Genomic DNA, 21,063 nt, shown 5'->3' with positions numbered 1-21,063 from the left:
GGATTCCTTCAATTCCTAGTGTGTTGAGTGGTTTTTCGTTGTTTTTTTTTTTAATCAAAAATAATTTTGTCAAATCCTTTTTTCAGCATCAGTGATATGATCCACTTGGGACCCTCATTCTGCTAATGTGGTGTATTGTATTCAATTGGATTTGATTGATATTTGATTTGATTTGATATTCAGTTTATCTGTTGGACCATCCTTGCATTGTAGCAATAAACCCATGTGTTCAAAATATATAAAATTTTTAAAGTGATCTTGAATTCAGTTTGCTAATCCTTTAAGAATTTTGCATCAGTATTCAACAGGGATATTGGTCTTTAACTTTCTTTTCTTGTGTTGTCATTGTCTGGTTTTGGTATCAGGGTAATACTAGGCTTATATAGTGGATTAGGAAGTCTTCTTTCATATTGAATTGTTTATTTTGAAAAGTTTGAGGACTGATGTTATTTCTTCTTTAAATGTTTGGTAGAACTGAGTAAAGTCAGAGGTTGCAGGATTCTCTTTTGTTGGGAGGTTTTTGACTGCTGATTCAATCTCCTTTCTAATTATAGGTCTATGAAGACCTAATTTCTTCATGAATCAGTCTTGGTATGGATTTTACAAATATATCCATTACATCTAGGTTATCCAAGATGTTTACAACTGCTCTTGTATTCTTATAATCCTTTTTATTTTTGTAGACTCATTAGTAATATCCTTAATCTTACTTGTTTTTTGAAGTTGAGTCTTTCCTGTTATTGATCTAGCTAAAAGTTAACCCATTTTATTGACCTTTTCAAAGAACTAACTTTTGGTTCAAAATTTTCTGTTGATTTTCTGTTCAGTATTTTGCTTATCTTAGTTCTAATATTCTAGTAGCTTTGGGCTTAGTCCATTCTTCTTTTTCTAGTTCCTCAAGTTATAAAGTTAGAATGTTGATTTCAGTTTTCTTTCTTAAACATTTATAGCTAAAATATTCTCTTTTATGAGATGCAATGAAAGCAATGCATGTTGTGTTTTGCTTAATGTCATTTTGCTATTTCTCTTCTAAATGCTTCATGGATTTTTGCTCCTTATTTTGTTAGTGTCTTTTGTGTGTTTTTTTTTTTTTTTTTTGTAGTAAAACATATAAATTCTCTCCTTTTGTATGTATTCTATAGCTATTTCTCTTTTTTGGCAGTTGTTTTTTCCCTGCTGCACTGCACAGTTTATGGGATCTTAGTTCCCCAAGCAGGGACTGAACCTAGGATCTTAGCATTGAGAGTGCAGAGTCCTAACCACTGGACTACAAGGGAATTCTTCTGTAGCTATTTCTTTGTGGTTATCATGGGGATTCCATTTAATGTCATAAAGTAATAACACTAATTTGAGTTTATAGCAGCTTAAGTTCAATAGTTAATAAAAACTTTGCTACCTTGCTCTTATGTAACTTTGCCTTCACTCCCTTTCAGCCGTTAATGTCACAAGAGTCCATCTTTAAGCGCTGTGTTGGAAAACACAAGCCAATAACTATTTTTATACACTGGTTCCTAAGTTGTGTGGAAAGTAGAGTTAAACATCAGAGTTATACTAGTTTCTGTAATTGTTCATGTATACCTTTACTGCAGAGTTTAGTTTCTTTTTATGGTTTCCTGTTCGTATCCTTTGTCCTTGAAGAATTCCCTTTAGCATCTCTTGCAGGGCATATCTAGTTCTAGTAGTCTCTTCCTGCTTTTATCTGATAATGGTTCCATTTCTCCCTCATTTTTGATGGATAGTTTTGCCAGATAAAATACTCTAGGTTGACAGTCTTTTCTTTTACACTTTGAATATATCAAACTACTGCCATTTGGCCTCCATGGCTTCTGATGAGGAATCTGAGAATCTTACTGAAGATTGTTTTACTTTTGGCTGAGCTAGGTCTTCACTGCTGCATGGGCTTTTCCTGGCTGTGGCAAGCAGGAGCAACTCTCTGGTTGCGTGCCCAGGCTTCGCACTGTGGTGGTCTCCCTTGTCGTGGAGCACAGGCTCTGCAGTGCACCAGCTTCACTAGTGGCGGCATATAAGCTCAGGAGTTGTGTCCCCAGACTCTAGAGCACAGGCTCAATAGTGGTGGCACACAGGCTTAGTCAGGCTTAGTTGCTCTGCGGAACACGGAATCTTCCTGGATCAGGGGGCAAGCCCATGTCTCCTGCTTTTACAGGTGGATTCTTTACCGCTAAGCCACATAGGAAGCTCTGAACGTCCGCTTTATGAGTCTCTTCATTCTTGCTGCTTTCAAGATTCTTTTTGTATAGCTTAATTATACAGTACTTCCTTGACTTACAGTGGGATTGTATATTGATAAACCCATGGTAAGTTGACAATATCATAAGTTGAAATGCATTTTATATACCTGTCCTACTGAACTTCATAGCGAAGCCTATCCTACCTTAAATGTGCTCTGAACAATTACATTAGCAAAAATCATCTAATACTAAGCCTATTTTGAAGTGATATAATTGAATAGTGTGCTGAAAAACAGAATGATTTTAAGTATATTAGATGTTTACCCTCATGATCACGTGGCTGACTGGGAGCTGTTGCTCTCTATCACTGCCAGTCAGCATAAGTGCATCTCATTGCATACTGCTAACCTGGGAAAAGATCAAAATTCAAAACTTGAAATGTGGCTTTTAATGAATCCATATCACTTTTGTAACGTTATGTTTGAAAAATCCCAGGTCCTAGATTGAGGACAAACTATGATGTATTTTTTGACTTTACCCTATTTGGTGTTCACTGAGCCTCTGGACATCTACATCCACATCTTACATCAAATTTGGCAAGCTTCTTGTCATTATTTATTCAAATAATCATTATATAGTTTTCTCTTTCTTCCTTGGACTCCTATAATGTTTCTTGTTCCATTTGAGGGTATCTTGCAAATCCCTTAGATTTTTAGTTTTATAGCAGTTTCAACTGTCCTGTCTTCAGCTTTGCTGGTGAGTGTTTTTGCTTGCTCAATTCTACTGTTCAACCCCTCTAGTGAAATTTTATTATTTTAACTTTCTGCTCCAGAATTTCTTTGGTTCCTTTCTGTAATTTCTCTCCATTGGTATTCCCATTTTATTCATCACTTTCTTGATTTTCATTAGTTCTTTGAGCATAATTAAAGATCTTTTTCTATTAAGTTCAGTGTGTGGGCTTCCTCCAGGCTAGTTTCTGTTTCATTAAATTGACCTTATTTCCTTGTTCCTTTGTATGCCTTTCAGGTTTTTTGTTGTTGTTGCTGAAAATTGGGCACTTTACTATTATAATATTGTAATTCTGAATATAACATTGTTTTATCCTCAGTTCCCAAGTTGTTGCTGACAGCTAAAGGCTGTTCATTTGTTTTTGAGACTTCCAAGCCCTTTTTGCAAAGCCTATTCCTTGTGTGTGATCATTGAAACCTCTGTCCCTATTATCTCATGTTTATCTCATTTTAGAGACTTCCCTGAATGCCAGTTCTCCTTTTTGCAGTTCAGCTGTGTCCTAAGGCATTCCCGCCTTACTTAGTTAGGCTTGCTTCTATCCTAGGTATCAGACCAAGATGAAAGCCCAAGGTCTTAAGTCTTTTCTGAGCCATTTTTGTCTGTGCACACATTTGGCATTCTGCATTCCTTGGGTACAACTGCTTTTGAACATCTGGTTTGTCAAAAATCTCACCCCAGTTTCTCGTCTGGGCCTTATATGGCCTGTATCTAGATGCCTGCGATTCTGTAGTCATCTGGCAGCTTTCACAAGTGGTACCTACCTTTTCTTGCCTGTTTCCAAGTTATGGAAAACAATGATGAACAGCTTGAATCAAACTTTGTAATCCTAAAGACAGATTAGAAAAGGCAGTGATTTGCAAGTAAAGTCTATTCTCCCTCTTCTGGCTTGAGGAAGGGAAATGGAAACCAGCTTCTCTTATTTTAAGAATAAGCCCACCATTGCACGGGAGGCAAGGGTGGGTAAAAGACAATGGGTTTTCTTCACTGGGCTGTGTGTTGGTTGCTGTAAACCTTTGACTGTTTTCCAGGATTCCAACAAAGTTGGTTCATATAGTTGCTGCTTTCCCCCTTTTCTCCCCAGTGTTTCTGTGGAGGAATGAAAGCTGGAATGTCATAGATCACAATTTTGCTTGTGTCAGTCAGATCAATTATGTTTATTCCTACCTGTAATTCTAGTATCCTGACTAGGCTTTGAATAGGGCATGTTTCAGATACATGTATGGTGACTGAATTTTAGTTAGACTTGGAAATTTTGTGTAAATGTTAAGAAAAGGGTCTCAATTATTTTCGTCTACATTTAAAATTAATGAATACATATTTTTTCCAATTCCTTGTAGTAATCAATCTTTCCTTTTTTACTATGATGTTACTGTTGTTGTTCAATCACTCAGTTGTATCCGATTCTTTGCAACCCCACGGACTGCCCCACGCCAGGCTTCCCTGGGGTTGCCCCACGCCAGGCTTCCCTGTCCATCACCAACTCCTGGAGCTTGCTCAAACTCATGTCCATCGAGTCAGTGATGCCATCCAACTATCTCATCCTCTGTGACCTCCTTCTCCTCCTGCCCTCAGTATTTCCCAGCATCAGGTCTTTTCCAGTGAGTAGGCTCTTTGCATCAGGTAGCCGAAGTATTGGAGCTTCAACTTCAGCATCAGTTCTTCCCAGTGGCTATTCATGGTTGATTTCCTTGACTGGTTTGATCTCCTTCCTGTCCGAGAAGTCTCAAGTGTATTCTCCAGCACCTCGGTTTGAAAGTATCAATCCTTTGGTGCTCAGCCTTCTTTATGGTCCAACTCTCACAGCTCTACATGACTACTGGAAAAACCATAGCTTTGACTAGACAGACCTTTGTCAGCAAAGTGATGTCTCTGCTTTTTAATACACTATCTAGGTTCACCATAGCTTTTCTTCCCAGGAGCAAGCGTCTTTTAATTTCACAGCTGCAGTCACCGTCCACAGTGATATTGGATCCCAAGAGAATAAAGTCTGTCACTGTTTCCATTTTTCCCCCATCTATTTGCCATGAAGTGATGGGACCAGATGCCATGATCTTAGTTTTTCGTATGTTGAGTTTTAAGCCAGATTTTTCACTCTCCTCTTTCATCAAGAGGCTCTTTAGTTCTTCTTCTCGTTCTGCTGTTAGGGTGGTGTCATCTACATATCTGAGGTTATTGATATTTCTCCCAGCAATCCTGATTTCAGCTTGAGCTATTTCACATGATGTACTCTGCATATATGTTAAATAAGCAGAGTGACAATATACAGCCTTGATATACTCCTTTCCCAATTTGGAACCAGTCTGTTGTTCCATGTCTGGTTCTAACTATTGCTTCCTGACCTGCATACAGCTTTCTCAGGAGTCAGGTAAGGTGATCTGGTATTCCCATCTCTTTCAGAATTTTGTAGATGTTGATTCACACAAAGGCCTTAGTGTAGTCAGTGAAGCAGATGTTTTTCTGGAATTCTCTTGCTTTTTCTATGATCCAGCGGATGTTGGCAATTTAATCTCTGGTTCCTCTGCCTTTTCCAAATCCAGCTTGAACATCTGGAAGTTCTCAGTTCACATACTGTTGAAGCCTTGCTTGGAGAATTTTAAGCACTACTGTGCTAGCATTTGAGATGAGGGCAATTGTGCAATAGTTTGAACACTCTTTTGCATTGCCTTTGTCATTGGGATGAAAACTGACCTTTTCCATTCCTGTGGCCACTGCTGAGTTTTCCAAATTTGCTGGCATAGAGTGCAGCATTTTAACAGCATCACCTTTTAGGATTTGAAATAGCTCAGCTGGAATTCCATTCCCTCCCATAGCTTTCTTCATATGAAAAGGCAAAAAGATATGATGTCCACAGAACACTAACTTTTATAAAGCCTTTCTGAAATGAAATGCTCCATACACTCTTAGTACCAAAACATTAAATGGTGTTTATTGGCTTCTGCCAATGTTTTCTGCTTTATAGTAGCATATGTTCTTCTGTCTCCATCATGGCATAGTGCAGAAATGAAATAAAACAAAAATAACATGTCTCATATAAATATTTGACTTTTTCTATAAATGTGCCAATATTAAAATGACTTCCTGGTAACACTCTTTTACTTAGTATAGGTGTTAGTTTTGTTCATTTAACAAGGATGTTATTACTAATATTCACTATGTTTTATTTTAGGATTTTCATAAAGCAAGACTCAAATTGTTTCTACAAGTGAAAACCAAGTCAGTCATCTAAAATCTCAATTTCAAATCAAGAGGATTTAGAGTCTTCTGTTTTTATTAAAATGGAATTTATGGTGGTGTTTAAATGGGTTAGGCTGTGTGGGCACAAAATGACAAAAGTAGATTTAATTATTTTCTCAAAAATTTCTGTAGAATGCATAGGAAATTATCAGATTTGTAGAAGTTTATTTTACATTCTTTCATGTTCACTGTGTCAAATTTGCAGTATAAATCAGTGGCAAAACCTTTGCTGTTCGGCTTCTCTTACTAGATTGAAAAGTGGTTTTATTTACCAGTGGTCCAGGTTTAAGCAAAGTTGAGAATTACAGCAATGAACTGGCCTTCTGGGCCTCTTCATTAGTCTAGGTCACAGGCTATTAACTACAACAATATGCAGGATGTCTGTTTCCAGGTCTTAATCCCAAGCTTCCCTCCTCTTCCTTACATTGTTACTTGGCTTTTCAAGGAGTTTATTCCTTGAAGCAGACTTTAACAAGGCAAATTGTAGCTGCAGAAAGATTCTGCTTTGAAAGCACATAAGAAAGCATTTTTTAAACATTTTGATTGAATAAACAATCCTGTCAACCCTGTCACTTGACAGAAGGCAGTTCAGTATGCAGACACTAAGAATACATCTTTAGTTTTTTTATACCCGTGTTGATTTCTTCACGTGATCATTTTTCCGGTTTCACAAATGACTATACAACAGTTGCCATTCTAGGAATTTAATGTTTTTAGCTGAAACAGTAATAATGCTTGCTTTTAAGACAAGCCTTTCAAAAACAGCTAAATACTAATATTCAAAAAATATTCGATTGCAATCAAACTTTTCTTTGGACTTTCTTCTCACTCCAGTACTCTCGCCTGGAGAATCCCAGGGATGGGGGAGCCTGGTGGGCTGCCATCTATGGGGTCACACAGTCAGAAAAGACGGAGGCAACTTAGCAGCAGCAGCAGGAACTAATATTGAGGATAATCATAATTTAAAGAAACTTTAAAGTATTTTCATCATTCATATAAATAGCAGAAAGAAAATCTTTTGGAGTAAAAATTGGTTTAACAAATTATTGAACACAGAAAAGTGTGAATGTTCATCTATTTTGATTTCACTTACCTTGCAAGTTTCCGTCTATGCTGCTAGAACCACTGACTGTTACAAAAGGGCCATAGTTATGTCGTACATATTAGAATATGCTAATACACATGTCCTGTAACAAAGACCTGGGAAGAAAACAAGTGGCTTAGGCAAGACTGATTTTAATTTCTGTCTTGTAAAACAGTTTAAAGAGAGGCAGTCCAGATCAGTTATGCACTTCAACAAAAAACTGTATACTGTTCTGTATGGTTCTCTTCCACAAAACAGCATTGACTCTGCTGTGGAGTCTAAGATGGCTCACTACCATATCCACTTCTAAGCAACAGGATTGATTAAAGGAAAACAAAACAAAAACGGTCATACTTTTAAAGGAAATATTATCATTTCCCTCACACTTCACTGTCCTGAATAGTCATACTTGCAAGGGAGACTAGGAAATGTAGGCTTTATTCTGGTGTGCGTGTGCCTGGCTAAAAACCAAAGGTGTTATCTGTGTGAACAGGAAAGAATAGATATCAGGAGAAAATTGGTATTCTCTGCCCCTATTTTGATATATTTACAAATAATTAGAAATTTAAAGTTGAAAATCCTTTTACTGGAAATGTGCCAGGATTTGCTAGCTGACAAATACCATCATTCTGGGTGTTCCTCTTAGTTTCCTTCACTCACTCACGAAAAGTGATGGAGATGGTGAAGGACAGGGAAATCTGCCATGCTGCAGTCCATGGGGTTGCAAAGAGTTGAACACAGCTGAGCAACTTAACAACAACACAACTATCTGAGTTTCCAAGGTATGTTACATTGGTATAAAATTAAAGAAAGGTGATGTAATTGCCTGATCTGCCAACTAGCTATATAGAAGTAGGTGAAAAAAGAATCTTCCAATGCAATTTTTTTTTTTAAATCTCAACAGTGATGTTTATTTGCTGGTGACTATGCCCTGAGGGCCACAGTGAGTGACTAAGGTCAGCAGTTACTCTTCAAGGACTCTAGCACACAAAGGCAACAGCTGATACCCAAGTGTGACTCTAGCCTCGATCCTTTGTCCATGATGCAATGTCTTTATTGAGGGAAAAGGAAAATGTTTTCCCTTATAATCAAATATGGATTAGCCTTGGCAATTCATTTGACTAAGCAACTTTATAGAGTACTAAAACAAAACAGTTCTTTAATACTTATCAAGTGAAAAGTCAGTAATTTTGTTACAGCTTCTGAATAACATGGTGCAACTGTAAAGCAGAGAAAAATTTATCAAGCCATCTGTATAGTTTTCTCTTTTACTAAGGAAGGAAAAAAAATCTTCATGATTCTGCTGAAAGATCATCTCCCACTGCAGAGGTAGTCATGGAATGTCTCAGCTCTCCTTCCTTCGATGGGTCCTTTCTCAGTCTTCCCATGCAGAAGACTATGTAAAGTCCTGTCATACAGCAGTCACACAGCCTGGTGCAATAGTCATAATCGGTTCACTTGTGCCTGATGCAGAAATTCTCAACTCTGGGTCCCCATTATGTTATATACAAAGTTATCCTTCCTCTAATACATTAAAAACTACCAAAAAAATCTTTAGAGTGTCAAAGCTATAAAACAGATACATATAAAGTTTCTTTTGTCTGAAATATACACCTCCCAAGTTTCCATTTTCCAGAAAAGGCAGAGCCTACAAGCTACATATTGTGAAAGCCACTTTACAGGTGGCTTTATTTAGATGACCCAAGATGAATCAGTGCCATTATTGTTGTATAGCTGTGAAATAGATCATTATAGTTAAACTCATTACATTTCTTCAGTATAAAGTTCCCAGTGACTATGCGATCACATCCAATTTCTCCATTTCCAAAGAAGCCAAATAAAGGAACACTAGGAAAAAACTTTCTAAATGCATCAGCCTCCACATTCTTCTTGGCTCTGTAATACTGAGAGCCCCTGCCGACGCATGCAAACATGAAACCAATGGTGTTCTGCTCTGGAATGTTTGCTGCCTTGAGGCGCTGCATTGCAGCGTCAGCAGTCTTCTCGTCATTGACATCCTCGTTGAGAAGCACTGTGGCACCCTGGACTTGGTGTCCACTAAATGACAGTCCGACCACACCAGTGGCATCAATGTCCAGGGGGCTCCTAGGAAATGAAATCAGAAAAGTGGCGACGTGTCGTGAAACACAATTCAGATTTACAGTGTAAAAGAAAAGAAAACTCCTCCCAATTCTCACTGGTTGAGAAGTGCTGCCTTAATTTACGGTTAGTCTGAGGTGCTCCCTCCCCGATCAGAGGTAAGGCAGAAAGGGTTACAAATGAAACTACTGAAATTAATACAATAAAAGAACGCAGAAGGCAGATCTGCGGAGAAGAAAGCAATTCTTTCTTCAGTCATAGATACAAAGGGGCCAATGCATCACCACAAAGATTCTAAAACCCAGCCCGGGCTGTCGAGGGGCACAGAGCATCCTTACCTTACCCTCTTCCTTAGAAAGGAACCTTACAACTTTACTCATATATACAATGCTGAAGCTTTCGGCATTATTTACAGCTTCAGTACCTTTTTATCCCCTACCTCAGCTTGTCAAATTTAATATTCAATCATGGAGGATAATTTTATTAGAACCCATAATTCCAGAAGTTTTAGCTCTCTTCTATTTGGTCCATAAAGAAACAGGTTACATTGCTGTGTCTTATTTATTGCTTTGAGCCAATAATTAAGTTTAATCTGAAGGACAAAAATCACATTTTCTTTTTGTTTCTATTTACCTGGCATTTTTTAAAATGAAATACTTTATGGTTACTAAAGAAAATATAAAGTGTTAATAAAGTTGTAACACCCACTGGGGGAAACCAAGTTAAGTACCTTTTTTTATCAGGCTTAGCAACATCTGAGTCTGTGAACAGGCAGGATTCACTGGGTTAATAAGAAACTGAGACTTAAAAGGCTTAAGCAGTAAGGCCCTTAAGGCTAACCAGTGGCAAAACAAGTCTCTGAGGGGCAGATCCATCTTCCGGAGTCTGCTGCTGCTCCTTTAACATTATTGCATTTCCTCTTCGGTGTACAATGGCGACAGGTGTCTCCTGCCTAAAAGAATCAGTCTTCTTTTTTTTAGAGGGAGAGGGGTTTATATCTGGACACCACTAAAATGAAGCACTGATATACTCGATGGCTTCCCTTACTCAATGACACAGTGTAAAGACCACATTAATGTGTCACGTAAAGGGTAATGATTGCTGGAGGGTGTATCTCCCCATATTAGGTAGAAAGGGTGTGTTACATACAGACAGCCATGCTAAACTAACTGGCCAGCATCTCAGATGGTACATGTCTGAATGAGTTGGCATTTCAAAGATAAACTGTAAGCTAATCACCATTGCCCTATCCGTATATAATTTAAAAGTAAAAGACAATAAGGAAGATTAAACAAGAGGGGAAATAACCCACAGACAGTGACCAAGAATCAGGTATACTTATGCATGAAATCCAGTGCTTAGAGTTCAGTGCACTTGGCTTTCCTCCCTTCTTCCTCAAGTTCCAGGAAACTCAACTTAGCATCTGCTTTCCCTGACCTGTCGGTGCTGACAACCAGGATGGAGATTATGACTGGGATGATTTAAATTGCTCTTAAAGATACTGATCTCTAACAGTCCGTCTCCATGTCACTGCTCTAGGGTCCAAATACTAAAAATACAGAAACAACGAGGTTTGCAGGAAATATTTGGGGTCGGGGGAATGTTTCATATTCTTCCTTTCGGAACAGCAGGTATTTATGTCCACTTAATTAGCTGAAACTCAAAATACTACATACTTTCATTGGACATGGAAAAGTAGAAGTAGTTCAAGATAGAAGAGCAAATATTTTTATCTTTGAAAACAGACACCTTAGTAATAAAATCAAAGAGATACCATTTTTGAACTTGAAAAAGCCTTTCAAAAGATCTAGTATAGTATTTCCCAAAATGTGTTCCAAGCAACATTGCTTATACGTGGAGTCTGAAAAAATGGTACAAATGAACTGATTTACAAAACAGAAATAGTCATAGACGTAGAAAACAAACAGGGTTACCAAGGGGGAGGAGGGGGTATCAACTGGGAGGCTGGGGCTGACATACACACACTATATAGGATAGGTGAGTACAGAGCATGGGGAACTTGTTCAGTACTCTAATGGCCTGTGTGGGAGTAGGATCTAGAAGACGGATGTATGTGTAACTGATCACTTTGCTGTCCACCTGAAGCGAGCACAACACTGCAAATCAACTATACTCCAATTTTTTTAAAAATCTAATACAGTGTTTTTTAAAATGTGTGCTGAATAATACCAGTAGGCCTGCAAGATGCTTCACGGACAAAAGGTTCTGTGGCCAAATGTATTTAAGAACTGCCACAAGTGACAGTATTACCCCTCCCTCTAAAAGATCCAAAGCACTGAGCACAGCACTAGGGGTTCCAAGAAGTTTTACCACAAAGCTGTGCTACTGAACCACACATTTCCTTTAGAGGAGAACACAACCAGAGGAAGTGATATGCTGCAGTTACAGAGTGATGGAGCCATCCAGAAACGCAATAATGTTGAAGGTCAATTTTAAGGAGAGTGTAAGTCCAACTAGGAATAAATTCTTAAAAGGATAACATATATAAATTTTGTTCTTCAAAGATAAGCAGAATTACGTTGTGTAAGCCCTTCAACCTATGTCTGCTGCAAAATGGAATGAACCATTAGCAATCCTTTAAACATGATTTTTAAAAAACCCAAAGTGATGTAAAGCTGAGAACATAACCATCACACGCAGAAGTCAAAAGCACGTCAGACATACTTTTCAGAGGTCAGCGATGCCAGGTTGTCCACCTGGCCTCCAGCCAAGATGACGTTCATGTCACTGAAAGTGCTGACGACTCGCTGCAGGTAATTACTGGCTCCCACCTTACAGCAGTTATAGCCAAATACAAGGACCACTCGAAGCTCAGGGTTATCTAAAAGACCTGCAGAAAAACGAAGAGTGACCATCTAAAAAGAGAGTCTTTGAAAGAAATCCTTAAAAAGGAATTGTGAGTCATTTTTCAAAATGAAGTGTTATTGCTAATGTCTTACACGCCTAATTAAGAACAACTTAGTGCTTAAGCTGTCAAGTCTTCCATTCTTTTTTGCAAGCTCTAACATTACTCAAAACCTTTGCTATAATTAATTTTTAACCATTAAGAAAATTAAATGGCTATTTGAAAATAATATAGTCAACCTTCAACCCAAATAAGGAAGCAGCTGTGTAACTGAGCAGCACCCCTTGGTGGGCCTGGGCACAAGCCATCTCTACTCAGGCCGCCGCCTGCCATGGAAGGGAACCCTGGTTTACAAAACAGAGTTAGATGCAGTGGGAATTTAAACATCCAGAGGAAATGAGACGCCACGAACCCCCTGCAGAGGGTTGAATGTGATCTCCCCCCACATTCCCAGGAACGAAGAATGTGACCCAACTTGGGAAAAGGGTCTTTGCAGGTGTGATTAAGGATCTTGAGATGTGATCATCGGGACTGTCCAGGTAGGCCCTAAATACTACACAAGTATCCTTACTAGGGAGAAGGCAATGGCACCACACTCCAGTACTCTTGCCTGGAAAATCCCATGGATGGAGGAGCCTGGTGGGCTCTAGTCCATGGGGTCACGAAGAGTCAGACATGACTGAGCTATTTCACTTTCACTTTTCACTTTCATGCATTGGAGAAGGAAATGGCAACCCACTCCAGTGTTCTTGCCTGGAGAATCCCAGGGATGGGGGAGCCTGGTGGCTGCCGTCTATGGGGTCGCACAGAGTCGGACACGACTGAAGTGACTTAGCATAGCATCCTTACTAGAGAAACAGACAGAAGAGGCAGTGTGACCTTAGAAGCAGAGACTGAAATGATGCAGCCATAAGGAATGTCAGTGGCACCAGAAGGAGGAAGAGAAAAGAGATCCCCGCCCCTGGAACCGCCTGACTCCAGCCTTCTGGCCTTCTGTACTGAGACAGAATAAATGGTGCTTTGAGCCACTGAAGTTTGCGGTAATTTGTTACAGCAGCCTTAGGAAACCAAAACACCACTAAAATACAGGCCTTATCCACATATTCCAGGAGAGAGAAGGTGGATTAACCATGGGAAACTCATTCCAAAGCAGGGAATTACTCAACTCTGGAGCCCTTCTGGGATGTAATTCTGGAATGAAAAGTAGCTACCACTAGAGGGCAGCACCGTCTGGGCAGGAGGTAGGCAGGACACACATCCCCGACAGGCTCCCAGGCTTTGGGCAGGACACACCCCCCCGAGAGGCTCCCTGGCTTTCTCATGTGCCTCTGGCACCCTGTTCACAGACTATCAATTTGAAATCTGACAAACAGGTGGCTCTGGGAGAGGAAAAAGAAAAAAAAAATCAAACACATGACCCACATTCGAGTATCCACTGACTCAGCCACATGACTTCCACCTTCATAGGGTAAAGGCTGCCTGAAGTTAAGCTCATTCAAGCAAACTGGGGTGGGGTGGAGATGAATGACCAGTTCCTAACATGAAGTAATGACTTCTCCAGGGAGACTGCCTCTGGTCCATTTCTAATTCTCTCCACAGCACATCACTGATTTGGATGGTAAGAAAGTGAAAGTGAAGTCACTCAGTCGTGTCCAACTCTTTGCGACGCCATGGACTGTAGCCTGCTAGGCTCCTCCAACCATGGGATTTCCCAGGCAAGAATACTGGAGTGGGTTGCCATTTCCTTCTCCAGGGGATCTTCCCGACCCAGGGATTGAAACTGGTCCCCTGCCCCGCAGGCGGACTCTTTACTGTCTGAGCCACCAGAGAAGCCCACATTGCAGGGAGAGTAAAAGCCAGTACTTTCAAGACACCATATGCCCCAAACCATTACTAAAGGGCTCTTTTTCTCCACACAGACCAGGCCAGCAAATTTTCAGAAAATGTTTCTTTTTCTTTTTCCAGAATGACTATTTTGAGTCAGAAGAGGCCTGTGGGGTCAACAGTGTAGTCTTATTTTACAAATAAGGGCTGATAATCTCAGGAAAGCCACTGGCCCAGGACATCTTAGCAGACTCGACCCACTTCTCTTGACTCTCAGTTTTAAGTTTTAGAAACCTGAAGACTTCTAATCTCTCCCCTTCCTACTGTTTTCTAAGCTCTAGACTCTTTTACAGTTGCCGAGTAGGCACCACCCTCGTTCAGCCAGCGCATACCCGGTGCTTTCAACGTCTCCCTCCAGCGGTCTTGTTCTATAGCCGACCACGCGCACACACACTCATCTAGAAACCAGACCCACTTCCCTCCACCCAACTTAGAGAACAAGTCCACCGCAGCCCAGGCTGGCTGCCTGTCGAGGCAGACAGGTCTCTATCACGTACCGGAAGGAAGGTTCAAACGCCACGCCACTCAAAATTGAGAGGCCTAAGATTCACGAGCTTGAGAAGATGACCACCCAGCTCATTTTGAGGTAAATCCTGGCACTGCCTTCAGTCCTGCCTCTGGTGAAACAAGCGGGTCCTCTACTCGGTACAAGTGTCTCAGAACTTCCAACTTCAAGAAAGCAGGCTAGCCATCTTCCCAGCTCTGATGTTTGCTGGGCAGATGACACACTCAACCAGTGAGCTCCAGTTCCCTGTTCCTGGAAATCCAGCGTGAGACGCAAGTCACAGCAGACAGTGCCTGGAGGGCACGTGGGCCACCCGTTCCCTTGGCAGCCCTGAACACTGTTCGACGGCACACAGCGCTCAGTGACCAGGCCTTGCAGGCTTGGATCCCACCACTGCTACTTTAAGGAATCACAGCTGGGGTGATGCCACTGGTGTTCACAGAGTGACATGGTATGAAACAGCTTCAAAGACTCAACGTGTTTCCTGTAAGGGCATATGGATCCACTAGAATTTATCACAGTTCTCAGAAGACTGAGTAGCGTTCTACTTCTGTCCTGGCCCGGCCAACCAGGGCCCCACCTCTAGCAAACGCTGACAGTCTGCACCTCAGGTACTACCCATGGCCCTGGCTGCACTATGCCCCTCCTACACGTGAGCCTCAACTCAGAATTCCTCCACCGATCATCTACATATCTTTTTTGTAAGCTGCCTTAAATTCATTTTCAAATAAGGCAGAATATAAATTCGTTACAGATATGATCAAGCTGGAAGGTTAAAAGGAAAAAACTAAAATCTAGACACCAAGACCAGTATCAGGTTCAGGAAAGCCTACTATGAAGAACTATTCCAAAGACTGGCCAGGACTGCCTGAAAAACTTTAGGTCTGTGTGTTCAGATTTCTATTCTTTTTAGAGAAACCTCTCTCTGAAGACAGCTCTTTTATGAACTATTTGAAAGTGATATAATCTAAACGCATGTAGAATATCGATAATTACTTTAAATAGGTACGCAACAAGCAACAAAGACTTATTGTATAGCACAGGGAACAATGTCTGGGTAACTCAGCTGCTAAAGAATCCGCGTGCAATTCAGAAGACCTCAGTTCAATTCCTGGGTCGGGAAGATCTGCTGGAGAAGGGATAGACTACCCACTCCAGTCTTCTTGGGCTTCCCCAGTGGCTCAGCTGGTAGAGAATCTGCCTGCAATGCGGGAGACCTGGGTTCGATCCCTGGTTTGGGAAGATCCCCTGGAGAAGGGAACGGCTGCCCCTGGGAGGGACATGCTGGCATCACGTCAGGATCAACCAAGAGTCAGCAACATCAGCTGCCGAACCTCCTTCCCCTCCTCCCCCAATTACTGTGCCAGCTCCTTTTTCTTCAATCACCATTAAATAACCTGGTGTTCCCAAATTTCCATCTGTGGTTGAGACCATGCTCTTGAGCTTCAGACCTACATATTAACTGTCGAATCAACGTTCCCATCTCAGATTCAACGTGTCCAACCCAGAACTGGTAATCTGACTCTTCTGACCTCTGTCCCCATCTATTCCGTTCCTCAGAGCGCCTGCCGTGGCAGAAACCCGGGTGACAACACTGCCACCCTCCTCATTCTCAACTCCCAACACTTAAATCCATCACCTCAACCTCGATTCCACCTCGAAACTTCATCGTGAATCCATCCATGTCTCTACAACTCCACTTGCCACAACCACAACAGCCCTGATCTTCCTGCATCCTCTCTTGTGTCCCTCCAAAATGAGCACACCACAGCCAGAGGGGCAGTTTCAGAAGACTTAGCTGGCTGTGTCCCTCCTCTGCCTCGAGTCCTGGCTTGCCGCTGCCCTCATGTATGTAAAAATCCTTGGTGTGTCCCCACAACGCAGAGCCAGCCCCAGCCTGCCTCCTGGCTCACACCACACTCCCTCACCTTCCATCTCACCATTCCCTAGACACACTGGAATTCCTTATATTTCATAAATGAGCCAGTGGCTGCACAGCAGTCCTGAAGGTGAGCTGCCAGGCCCTTTCTATTTCCTGTCCTTTGATCTATTTTTGTCAATAACCGGGAAAGAAGGCACAATACTTGTACGATCCTCTTCCTGACTCCACATGTGAGGGACCCCTGCCCACTCCAGTTCACTCCTCCTCAGGGCTCTGCCCAAATGTCACTTTCCCAAGACCCCAGGGTGGATTAAGTCCTGTGCTTATGTTTCCCAGCACTTCTGTGCGTCCACTTGGTAACACTTACACATCAGTGTACCACATTCAAAGTCGGCCTGGCCTGCTGAACCGGGAGCTCCAGGAGGCATCTCCACAGCCCCGCACACGCAGGCCTGGCAGAGGATCTGCACAGGAACAGTTTCCAATGAACCAACACTGGCTTTTACGGAACATGGGTATTTCTGATTTCACTTCGAAAGCATCAAGTGCTGGCCCATCTACATGTGTATATCTATATTTTTTTTTCATTCCAGAGACTATTTTTTAACACGGGGTGGATACCATACAGATCTCAGAACAACCTGTGTCTCTTCAGGGCTTCACTTGTGGTTCAGTCGGTAGGAATCTGCCTGCAATGCAGGAGATCGGAGTTCGATCCTAGGTGGGGAAGACCCCCTGGAGAAGGAAATGGCAACCCACTCCAGTATTCTTGCCAGGCAAATTCCATGGACCGCAGTCCATGGGGTCACGAGAGTCAGATACAACTTAGCGACTAAACCACCACCACCACGCCTCTTTTAAAAAATGCGCCATTTTGGTAAGTTCTTCAAAAAGAATGTCACCAGCGTATGTGTGTGTGTATTATATATATGTATATTTATATATATAAAGTAATCTGTACTGGGACGCTGGGTCTGATTATGACACACCCTATATACAAGGTCTAGAAGGACTCTAATATCTCATGCGAGGTCCCTGCCCACAGAGACACTGCCCATCTCGCAGGAGGCTGAGGGGGCTTTGTTTATTCACCACAGGCTTTCCACACACCACCTTCTACTCAGAGCAGCCCAGGCGCCAAATCTGGCCCCTGCCTTTGCATATAAAGTTTTACTGGAACAAAGCTGATTTTTGTGTACTGTCACAGCTGCTGCAGCGCTCCAACGGCAGAGCTGAGCAGATGCCACTAGGCCGCACGCCTGGCCAAGCCTGAAACGGTCACCACCGGCCTTTAGAGAAAGTGTGCTGAGCCTGTGGGACGCTTCCAGGAACGGGGTGCCGTCCACGGCCACAGAACCTGGCTGACGAGCTGCGCCGGGCGTCTGGCTCAGGGCTGCAGGCTGGGGCTCTGTGGAGAAGGGGTGCCCACATCACAGCCTCCCTCCCTGCCCCCCTCAAATGCCTCCATCTTCCTGTCCACATACAAGGCAACAGTCCAAACAGAGAAGTACAGAAAATAGTACGGGAAAGGATAGAGATTACCATCTCAATCTAGGCAGAGCCTCAGTTTCCAGAAGGTCATGAACAGGATGAAAACAATGGCTTGGAATAAGTCAAAACTGTTGCCAGCAAACAGTTCAGCGAAAGGACACCAATAAAACCACGTCACAGAGCAGAAAAACATGGGGCTCTTTCCTGTCAATTTTCTGATTCCTATACTTAGAGCCACAATGCAAAGGTCTAAAACAAATCCAATAACTATTTGATTATAAAATAGATGGTTACTCCCACTCAAGATTTTGAGTCTTTCTTATAAATGGACAAAACTAGGCTTCTAGCTTCAAGCAGTGCTCCACAAAGACCTCAACCATGGATCCCCAGGCTGCTTTAAAACAGAAGAGAACATGCCCAGGAGGCACCGTACTCACTTCTGGATAAAAAAAAAGAGACAGCACAGAAGAAGAAACCATATGACCTTCAGCAAAAGCACCAGGTCAAAGGCCAAACAAGTTCCTCTAACAAGTTAACCCCAATCAGTTCACCTGCAGAGTAGATGAAAGGCCTTAGCACTGCTTTGCTTGAATAGTTTAATGCTTCCTATATTAAATTAAGCTTTCTCATTAGTGCTTAGAAATGGAGCCAACCCTTTCTATCAACTCTAATGCATGACCTGTCTACATCAGCCAAGTCTCCTGCCTGGTATTTCCTAGTAAACCTTTGTTTGATAGACTTTGCTTTAACTTACACTATCTCTAGAACTTATCAAATTCATCACACTTATTTCTTTCTAATTAGTCGGTATTGAACTAACCTGTATCTTCTAGTTTTTTTTAAATAAATGCTTATTACTATCACAAAAGAGAAATAAAACCTTAAACTTTTCAGCTTCAAAAAACAAAACAGGACAAAATGATAAAAAAAATATTCAAAGGGGAAGAAGTCCTTCAAAATTCAGAATTAAATGCAAGTGAGTTTTTAATCAATGGAGTATTTGTGGAAAATTCATCTCTAGTTCTCTCAGGTTGTAATGTAAGTAAAATAATTTAAAAAGTGGATCTATTCTATCAAAAATATTGCACCAGCCTCTGTTAATCACTAGTTTGAACTGTCCACATCTGCAGTAACTTGTACTTAATTCAGACTCTCTTGCGAACAAACAAAATCAATCAACAATGTGGGCAATTAATGGTAAACATAACAACTTACCTACTTCAGTGAGTTGATGCCTTTCTAGTGTTAATTTCTTTGGATCCTTAATAAAATGAAAGGGCTTTATTTTTATTCCTTCAATTTGAGGAAATAATAGAGCAAAACCAGATTCTCCAATTTCTATTTCCTGAGGTCGATTGCTACGTGATCCTATTGGTGTCACTAGGAAAGAAGGTAAACCATTTTGTGAACAAATTCAATGAAGACAGCCACACCTCATATAAATTACCCAGTTTACTAACATAATCAATTAGATAACAGGCCACTACCCAAGTAAAAGTTTCTCAGCTTTCACATCTTTAGGAGTATAAGGTCATGATGTCTATAGTTTACTTTCAAACTGTTTAGAAAGAAATGTTTTCATAAACACAGAAAAAGCACATGTTTTTCACTATGGTGATCTAGATGAAGGCATAGGGTGTTTATTGTACTATTCTATTATTCTGCCACCTTTTCTATAGATTTGAAGTTTTTCTAAATAAAAAGTTGGGGAGGTAGTAATTACAACTTCACAGCAATTCTACTTCAAAAACATTTATCATCAATGGCTGTTTTAGAAATAGTTACTAATTGTAGCCTAAGAAAAAGGAATCCAATCAGCTGTCGTGGTGGAAGTGTTGTTGTGACATGTGTGGAACTGGCTCAAAGAAAGCACTCAGCTGCAGGGGAACAAGAATCAACAGACAGGGTGAGGAGTGGGTCCAGGTCCTGAATAAAGGGAGTTGGAATGATACTCCCTCCCAACATGAAGATAACATGGGAACTTAGGGAGAAAGATGCGCAATGCTCTGAGCGAGAGGAAGGCTTCAGGTAGACTGCCCACCCGTCACTATGGGATCACGGAGGCAAAAGTGTTGCCTGGGTCTGCCTGCCCTCTCCTGTCCCTGACCCCCAACTCAAACTTTAGAGTTTCTACTTGGTCATGCTTTGAGGAAGTCACAGCGGGCAGCGTGACTGCGCACACACAGGCCCAACAAGATTAACTCAAAGAACAAAGAACTCAAAGCTGTTTTTATAGAAGCATTTGATAATAACTAGTAATGTGTAACTAGATCGCTCATTTAAGGAAAAATTAAGAGTTAAAAGAAAATCAGTCACTGCCATCATTTTTTCAATCCAATGAGAAACAAAATTTGTGATGAAGGGGCTGATATAATAATATAGGAGCAGGAGCTAATCGAAGGAGACATGAAACAGTCCCCATCAACCATGTATCTACCCTTCAGATCAGATCAGATCAGTCGCTCAGTCGTGTCCGACTCCTTGCGACCCCATGAATCGCAGCACGCCAGGCATCCCTGTCCATCAGCAACTCCCAGAGTTCATTCAAACTCATGTCCATCGAGTCAGTGATGCCATCCAGCCGTCTCATCCTCTGTTGATCCCTTCTCCTCCTGCCCCCAATCCCTCCCAGCATCAGTCTTTTCCAATGAGTCAACTCTTCGCATGAGGTAGACAAAGTACTGGAGTTTCAGCTTCAGCATCATTCCCTCCAAAGAAATCCCAGGGCTGATCTCCTTCAGAATGGACTGGTTGGATCTCCTTGCAGTCCAAGGGACTCTCAAGAGTCTTCTCCAACACCACAGTTCAAAAGCATCAATTCTTTGGCGCTCAGCCTTCTTCACAGTCCAACTCTCACATCCATACATGACCACAGGAAAAACCATAGCCTTGACTAGCCGGACCTTTGTTGGCAAAGTAATGTCTCTGCTTTTGAATATGCTATCTAGGTTGGTCATAACTTTCCTTCCAAGGAGTAAGCATCTTTTAATTTCATGGCTTCAGTCACCATCTGCAGTGGTTTTGGAGCCCAGAAAAATA

The 21,063-nt window shown here is 41.5% G+C and overlaps 2 protein-coding genes across 2 annotated transcripts in view; one reads left to right on the top strand and one right to left on the bottom strand.

Moving 5' to 3' along the window:
• The window catches only part of NRG4 (neuregulin 4), a 121,148-nt gene extending 113,029 nt beyond the window's left edge, over positions 1-8,119 (top strand). Inside the window, exon 8 of the transcript XR_825556.1 lies at positions 6,145-8,119. The gene's annotated coding sequence lies outside the window, so the exon portion shown is untranslated. The remainder of the gene's footprint in view (positions 1-6,144) is intronic.
• Positions 8,120-8,550: 431 nt separating this feature from the next.
• Positions 8,551-21,063, bottom strand: part of FBXO22 (F-box protein 22) — a 25,737-nt gene continuing 13,224 nt past the window's right edge. The window contains exons 5-7 of the mRNA XM_010843291.1: positions 19,240-19,404; positions 12,082-12,247; positions 8,551-9,402 (exon numbers count right to left, since the gene is read on the bottom strand). Coding sequence (XP_010841593.1) covers positions 8,985-9,402; positions 12,082-12,247; positions 19,240-19,404 — 749 coding nt within the window. The 3' untranslated portion in view covers positions 8,551-8,984. The remainder of the gene's footprint in view (positions 9,403-12,081; positions 12,248-19,239; positions 19,405-21,063) is intronic.

Source organism: Bison bison, unplaced genomic scaffold (genome assembly GCF_000754665.1).
Source record: "Bison bison bison isolate TAMUID 2011002044 unplaced genomic scaffold, Bison_UMD1.0 scf7180017864181, whole genome shotgun sequence".
Classification (NCBI taxonomy): domain Eukaryota; kingdom Metazoa; phylum Chordata; class Mammalia; order Artiodactyla; family Bovidae; genus Bison; species Bison bison.
This window is presented reverse-complemented; position numbering and strand designations above follow the sequence as displayed.